General features: G+C 43.9%; 1 protein-coding gene across 1 annotated transcript in view; it reads right to left on the reverse strand.

Moving 5' to 3' along the window:
• The window catches only part of LOC133114242 (lysosomal-trafficking regulator-like), a 105,174-nt gene extending 100,454 nt beyond the window's left edge, over positions 1-4,720 (reverse strand). The window contains 2 exon segments of the mRNA XM_061223451.1: positions 3,193-3,442; positions 4,684-4,720. Of these exon segments, the coding sequence (XP_061079435.1) occupies positions 3,193-3,273 (81 nt within the window). The 5' untranslated portion in view covers positions 3,274-3,442; positions 4,684-4,720.
• Between the last annotated feature and the right edge of the window lie 3,062 nt (positions 4,721-7,782).

Below are 7,782 nucleotides of genomic sequence, written 5' to 3' on the forward strand. Positions count from 1 at the left end.
CTCTGACTGGACGATGACACCCATGCAAGTCGAGCGCATCATCATGTGCTAGGTATCGTATGCTAGCCTAGCATTAGCATAGGGCCGGCCCGTAGCGTAGCGGTTAAGGTAAAGGACTGGGACACGCATGGTCGGTGGTTCTAATCCCGGTGCAGCCACAATAAGATCCGCACAGCCGTCGGGCCCTTGAGCAAGGCCCCTTAACCCTGCATTGCTCCAGGGGGAGGATTGTCTCCTGCTTAGTCTAATCAACTGTACGTCGCTCTGGATAAGCATATACGTTTTTTGTTGCTTTCAAGCATTTGGACCCGTCAAAAGTCTGCCAACACCACGGATGAAAGGTTTATCCCGGCTACTTAAAAGCTGCTACACTTCACAACAATAGCCGAGGAAGTCAAAGGAATGTTTTTATGCATCTTATCTTATTTCTTCTCCTGCAAGGCAGCGAGTGCCAAGCCACAAGAACGTCACCGTACTTTAATTCTGACAAGAATGTTTATGGACACGACAACAAAGCTGAGCTGAACTGAACTGAGTCCCGTCTACAGTCTGCCTCGGTTTCCTCTGTCAGTTCCGCTTTTACACGAGAAAGACCAACAACAGCGTTTGCAGAGAGCAAGCAGCAAGAGGCATGCCAAGCAGGGAGACACTTCAGCTAGTACTGTAACCTTTAAGGCAGCGGTCACCAACCCTGTTTCTGGAGGATCTACCACCCTGTAGGTTTTCACTCCGAACCTAACAAAGCAGACCTCATTCAACAGCTAGAGCAGGGCTGCCCAACCCTGTTCCTGGAGCTCTACCATCCTGCAGGTTTTCACTCCGACCCTAACACAGCACACCACATTCAACGGCTAGAGATCTCATTTGAGCTGCTAATTTGCAGAACGAGGTGTGCCAAATGAGAGTTAAGAACAGCATTAGGATGAGGTAGCAGATCTCAAAGCATGTGATTAATATCATCTTAACTGAACATTCTAACGCTGATGTCACAATCACTGCTTTCAGTCACCGGCGGAGTTCCAGAACACCGACTCATTCAAAAACATTCCGAAAAAAAAAAAAAACATTCCTCTTCGTAATAACAAGGGTTAAATCAAAACAACGTAAATGTGCATTTCACCCGGTACAGAAACACCACAACCGCTTGCGATGATGGGCACAGCTGCAATCAGCTCCCACAGAAGGACAGGAGGTCCAGTGGAGCCCTGTTTGTGGCATGCCCTGTGGGTTCCCAGGGCTGTCCGTGCCACTTAAAACATGAATTTGCAGGAGGGGGAGGTTCTGTTTATGATTTCTATTTTTTCCCCACTCTCTGCCCCCACCCCACCCCCATTCTGCCCCAGAGGTCGCAGAATTGGACATCGGAGGTGGAAAATCTCAGTCAGATGGGAAAGAAACACTGTATTTTAGGGACAGAATAGATGACTAATGTGTGGCTGTTTCTGCTTTTTCCCCCCTGCAACCAGACTCACCACAGTGACCCATGCTCAGGAGGCCAAGAAGAAGAACACGGGGGCAGTCGATAGACTACAGGTTAAGCTGCTTGACTGGGACCAGAAACATTGGTAGTTCAAGCCCAGGTGTGGCCACAATAAGATCAGTGCAGCTGTTGGGCCCTTGAGCAAGGCCCTTAACCCAACATTGCTCCAGTGGGGGACTGACCCCTGCTAAGTCTAATCACCATGAAATCGCTTTGGATAAAAGCTTCAGCTAAATAACTCATGTACAGAAGAATAAAGAAGTGCATTTCATCAGTGCTTCTTGGTCCTGATGCCAGTGGGACACAGCATCTGCAGGTGCTTTCCTCGTTACTCTGTATTTAAGCAATTAACACAGCAATTCACACTTCTCTCCTAGCCTGGGTTATTGGGCCTGTACTGGTTTTCAGGGGGTTGGGAATCACTCCATTACCAAAACAAAAACAAAAAAGTGATTTAAAACAAATGCCAGCACTCCTAGATTCACTCAACCGAGGTGAGATTTGGGTCTGTTTTTCCACCTCATCCAAAAAGCGCTTTCACAATTACTTTTCCCGCCCTGCAGTGAAAAAATGCTCAATGCACTAAACATTGTGCTGCATCTCGCGCAGCCCTCCTACGTACCAAAGACGTGAAGAGGGTATTCCCGTAATTACTGGTCAAATCTGCAGTGACAGTTCGGGAGTTCATTTCCCAGGGCTTGAGAGCGCTATTTCCCGAAGAAATCAATCAGAATCTTAATAGACATTCTTCCCAGATCTCCGTTCCCATCAGAGCCAAACGCGGAATCTCCTCGGGTAAACGCCACCGACTTCGGCTTCAACGCCTGACGCGCTTCACACAACACAGGACACATTTTTCCCCTCGGGCCGTAGATCTTCAAATTGAATGCGAGACACGCATTTACTTGCAGCGCCGCTGTTCGCGATTCCCACTACCTGTCACCAAGCAGGCTGGCTTGTCACACGACTGCCGAGCGCGTGCTTTCTTATGAGTCATTATGGGCTCTGTCTAAGAGGTACAGTAATTAAATGCAAAATAAAATAATAAATATATACATACGAAAATCGCGTCACTGTATTTGGCCTCAATACAAAGAATGACTGTAGCTCTCTGCTAACCCACTCATCTGCCACTATGCGATACGCACCTGCAACCTCCAGGTAATAAAGAGACAAGGCCGTCTAGTATGCCCAGGCACGAAAAGCGATAAGGCACCAAATTAACGAAAACTAAACCAATCTCTCCTGCTCTTTGCTTAGATTTCACGTTGCCATGCCTTCTCGCTCACGTAACGTTGTGACCCGGGGACTGTCAATAAAGTGGACTAAATTGAGACATTTAGAAAAAAATGATATTTTGTCGCTATTAAGTAGGCGAACGTAAGACCAATTACACCCCCAGAGCCTAAAGGTAGGCTAGTTGTTCGTGAGAAGGGGGTCCAGGGACCTGGAGTTGTGTCAGTTACACAAACTGAAATTCTGAAACAAGTGAATATATATTTTTTTTAGTTCTGAAAAATGATCTCGGTAAGACTGTCAAACATATACTTGCATAAATATATTAAGTACTTATGTTAGATCAGGCTAGCTAGTTGTTTACATAATACACGCACTGCATTCGGATGCCACTTGTTATAGCCTACCTGGCTTCGACCAGATAAACTTTTCACGAACTGTCCCTTGCCACGCAAATACGACGGTTGGGCACCTACCTTAGGGTCGGCTCCATGCGTCCTGGATTCCATGTACTTCTCCCACGCGTGGGATAGATTAGCCAGGTGGCGACTGGCCATTTTGGGATAAACTCCAGTCACCAGAAAGAAATCGGCGGAGTATATCGCTCCTCATCAATGGTACTGTAGTGATGAGCCGCGGGTAACAGTTTTGCTGAAGGGTGGCGGGTAGTAGTATTCTCCGTGTCCCCTTCACGAAAACATTCGCGACAGGCTCCGATCTCTCCGGCTGGTTCAATAAAAGAAAAACGATGTAATGTTAAAAGAAATACGGTGAAACGGTGATAATTTAGCAAAGACAGCTATCTGGCCAGCCAAGCTGTCACAAAGAAACGATCGATGATTGTTGCTAATCAGTAAGCCAGCGAAATCTATAGCTAGAGGTAGCTACTATGTATCCTGATGTTTTATATGGCTATGCTGATATTTACTGCAGCGAGCAAATGTATTCCACTGATGTGGTTACTGCTGCTTCAATGCTCGACGAGGAAACAGATGATTAAAAATGCCGGACACTGCAAACGCTCAGCGACTTGGATGAGCTCTTTCAAACATCACATCGACCCACTGCATAACCACATTTTTACCGAGCTAGACACGTCATTTAATGGCCAGGTGTTTACCAAGGCAAAACACGTCATTGTTTAATATAGCTTTACTGGGGAAACCAGCCAACGTTTTTCTCAGCAGATATGCTGCCGTTTACTGCAGTTGCTAGCGATGTGGAGCTGACATGGCAAGCAAGCAAGCTAGCTAGTTAAGAGCTAACTAGCGGACTACTGAAAGCTACATAACATTAAACAAACCAGCTGATAAGACAACTTGGTGAGAACGTACTTTGCATAAGCAAATCTCAAATAAACAAACGTTTGTTTGCTAGCTGGTTCCTTACTTTACGCAATTACGCATCGTAAAGCTAGAGTTAGCACTGGCTAGCTAGCGACAATTAACGTGCCTAGAGAAAACACTGTTAGTAACTTAACAACGGTGTCTACCACGACAAATGAGGCTAACATTAGCTAACCTCCGTTATCTTAATAACTGACCTTTTTTGCAACACTACAGTGTTATCATTCATACGTAGATAGCCAACGCTAGCTAGAGTTTGCTACCAAACTACTCCCTAAACTGCGATTACAAAATGTTAGAAGCAATGCAACACCGCGCTCGATTTCTTTCAAGGTATCCGGCCATATAATACATGCTAAAAGTACTATACCTAGCGATGTATCAAGATCGCCCAAGAAGTGACATTATAACGTCAGCTAGCTCACAAACGATAGCGGTTCATGTTCCAATGCATTTCTGCCAAGCAAACTAGACAGCCCGACACTACGAGATGTCAATGAAACTGTGCAAAGTTGTGCATTTTATCGATTTCCACACCTTCATTTAATAAACTGCATGTCGTTCTGTTTCAGGATTAGGCACAGGGTAGACGACGTCAGTATTAAATTAATCGCAACGTACCTGCAACTCTATTTCTGTGCCGATTCGAAGGCGTTTAATCCGCCTTTGTGAATTTGACACAAAATACAGGATCACAGGAAATTCCGCCCATAAAGTCACATTTCTTGACTCCATTGGTTGAAAAAGGGCTAACCCGCAGTCAATCAAACAGATGATTTCGCCTGGCGCTCAATACGTCACCAGTCTCCTTTGTAGCTTGAAACTCCGTTACTGAGCAGCGGGACTGTCCCCACCACTCACGAATTATTGTTATTATAATAATAAATGTACTTATTCTGTTTTGAAAAGGCAGAGAAACAGCTCTTTGAACATTAGATATACAAGAAAATGAGACCCCGGTCGTCTCTGCAGTGGCAACGGAACATATCCCTGTGCACAATATTCGATTGTAGATTAATTGTTGCCAAATATTATTGCACAAATATTGTCCTAATCCAAAACTAATCGGCGGATTACAGTAACAGTACAAAAGCTGTTTAGCAATGCCTGAGCCAATAACAATGGGGCTTTCATTTTTCAAGTCATATGAAATCACTGCATAATTAAAGATGTGCACCTGCGATAATGAAGACAAAATTGAAAACTTTAAATTGTGTTTATTCGTCACTTTAACAATCTTTCCTTATTCATAGTACACGTGTGAGACAAAAATTATATCCACAGAAACTGAAATGTATCACACAGTGGGTGTTTTTGTTGTTATTACTGGTGTTGTTTTTGCAGCAATAACCGCAAAAAGAAGTTGTATAAGGGGAAGTGGATGTTTTTCTGACAGGCCACAGTGTTGTGTGTGTGTGGGTGCGTGTATATGTGTGAGAAACCTGAAGCACTTGTAGAAAGTGCTATCTGTCAGCGACACAAGATAGCCTAGGCCTTTTTTTTTTAGCCTTTTTTATCAAGAACAATTTACAAACGACTCAAATTAATCTGTGTGAGTAACCAGAGTAACAGTGACTCAGAACGGACAAACAAAGCCGTCAAATCAGTACTGCACAACATCATTATAGCGCTAATGTGGTTTTATTGAATCAACTGATAAACATTACACAACCACCACAGCCACATGAGAGAGCACATCACACTTCCAACAATTAAGTAAGCCAATTGATTTTCCATATTTAGCTTTTTTTTTTTTTTACATCTTTTTATTCAGATGTTAGGTTTCCTGGAGGTTATGTGGGCTAATAAATGGTAAATGGTGTGTATATAATTTCTGTGCTTTATAATTAATGCCTCTCATACACCCATTCACTCACACTCACACATCAACGGCGACAGGCTGTCACGCAACGTACCAACCAGCTCGTTGGGAGCAATCGGCAGTTAGGTGTCTTGCTAAGGGACACTTCGACACACCCAGGGCGGGGGATCGAACCGGCACCCTTCCAACTGCTAAACGACCGCTCTTGACCTCCTGAGCATAATTATTATCATAGCTAATCACCCCCGCAATAATATTGCCCATAATCATCAATTGGCATCAACAGCTGTACGATGATAAAAAAAAAAAAGTGCACTTCCATACGAAGCCTACACACCACTCACTCCTCTGCTCTCGCGCGCATAAACACGATTACCTGCGGAAGTACGGACATGACGGAGCAAGCGCGAGCGGAATCGGAGAGAGCCGCGTATTAAAGTGATTCAGCGCGGCGAGGTCACGCTAACAGGACATTCATTGTGAAAGACATCAGCCATCCGAGGGGTATATACTGAGCCGTAGGAGGGCTCTTCACTCTGCACCCTTGAGTAAAACACAGCGTTGAATCTGGCCTCTTGTTTTATCTCACCGTGGTGTAAAAAAAATAAATAAAAAAGAATACTATTATGTAAGTTTTTGCAGGTCGTGCCGAAGAACGCTGCAGGCAACCAAATAAATAATGTACTGTAACGCAATGCCTGTGGATGGCAGCAGTTCACGCGCACCGTCCAGGGCAGCCAATCAAATTCAGCCTCTTCGCCCGCCTTGTTTTCCAATGAGGTATGTATTATTTATCCCTTTGGGGCCTGCGCGGCGACTGATGAATTCCCATTTTGTGGAGTGCCATACCTTATATTGAAAAGCAGTCAAATAAATGATTTGAGTTGTTTGAGCCAAAAGAATTATGTGCGACAATATATATTCTTAAATACCAAGGGGAATATTGCACTTTGTGAATGCACACGGGGGTAATAGTCGTTTAGCATGAATAAGTCTGGTAGCATTGATAAGGAGTGAATATGAATGACTTTTTTTTGACACAAAGATGTAGGGCTAATTGCTACGCCAGAAAAAGAGATGAGTATATGATTACATGTTGTTTCAGATGTAGACAGTGACATCTAGTGTTTGAAATATGTAAATACAGAGCACTAGCAGATTTAACATTAAACACGAGGGGGCGCTCTACCCCTAGCAATCGATAAGAGGGAAGCCGTTTCCCCATGCCATTGAAGTCGGCACAACGGAACCAACATCTCATGTTTCGATAAATATATTTTTATGACAGTGATTAAAATGAACAGTTACCACAACGGCCCAGTCAGCCGGTTGATCCCGCCCTGCGTGTGTCGAAGTGTCCCTGAGCAAGACACCTGACCCCCAACTGCACCTGATGAGCTGGTTGGTGCCTTGCATGGCAGGCAAGGTGAGTGTGTATGAATGCTTGAAAGAGAAGCATGAATTGTACAGCGCTTTGGATAAAGGCGCTATATGAATGCCAACCATTTGCTTTTGACTTCTGCATGCATAGGTACATTTACAGTAAAAGGTGCAGTATATGTTTCAGTTTTTATTATTTTATTATTTATTACACAGACTTTATTATTATTTATTATTATTATCCAAAACTCTTGAACAGCAACGAATAAATCTAATCATAAACTGAACATTATGTCCAAAAAAATCTGTTTCTATATTGCCCGTAGAGAAAAACGGACAAAGCCACATTGAAAATGTGCGTTCTATTATATAAGAACTACAGCAGAGATCGAAGGCCATTTCCTTTAACATTTTGTATAAGTCTTGTGTGGGAGGCTTGAGGCAATGCAAAGTCCCCTCTGACCTCAAAGCTACGCAGAGTGTGCTTCGTCTCCTGCTGGTTTTGTTCTGGAACAAAA

This window comes from Conger conger, chromosome 2, assembly GCF_963514075.1.
Source record: "Conger conger chromosome 2, fConCon1.1, whole genome shotgun sequence".
NCBI classification, from domain to species: Eukaryota; Metazoa; Chordata; class Actinopteri; order Anguilliformes; family Congridae; genus Conger; species Conger conger.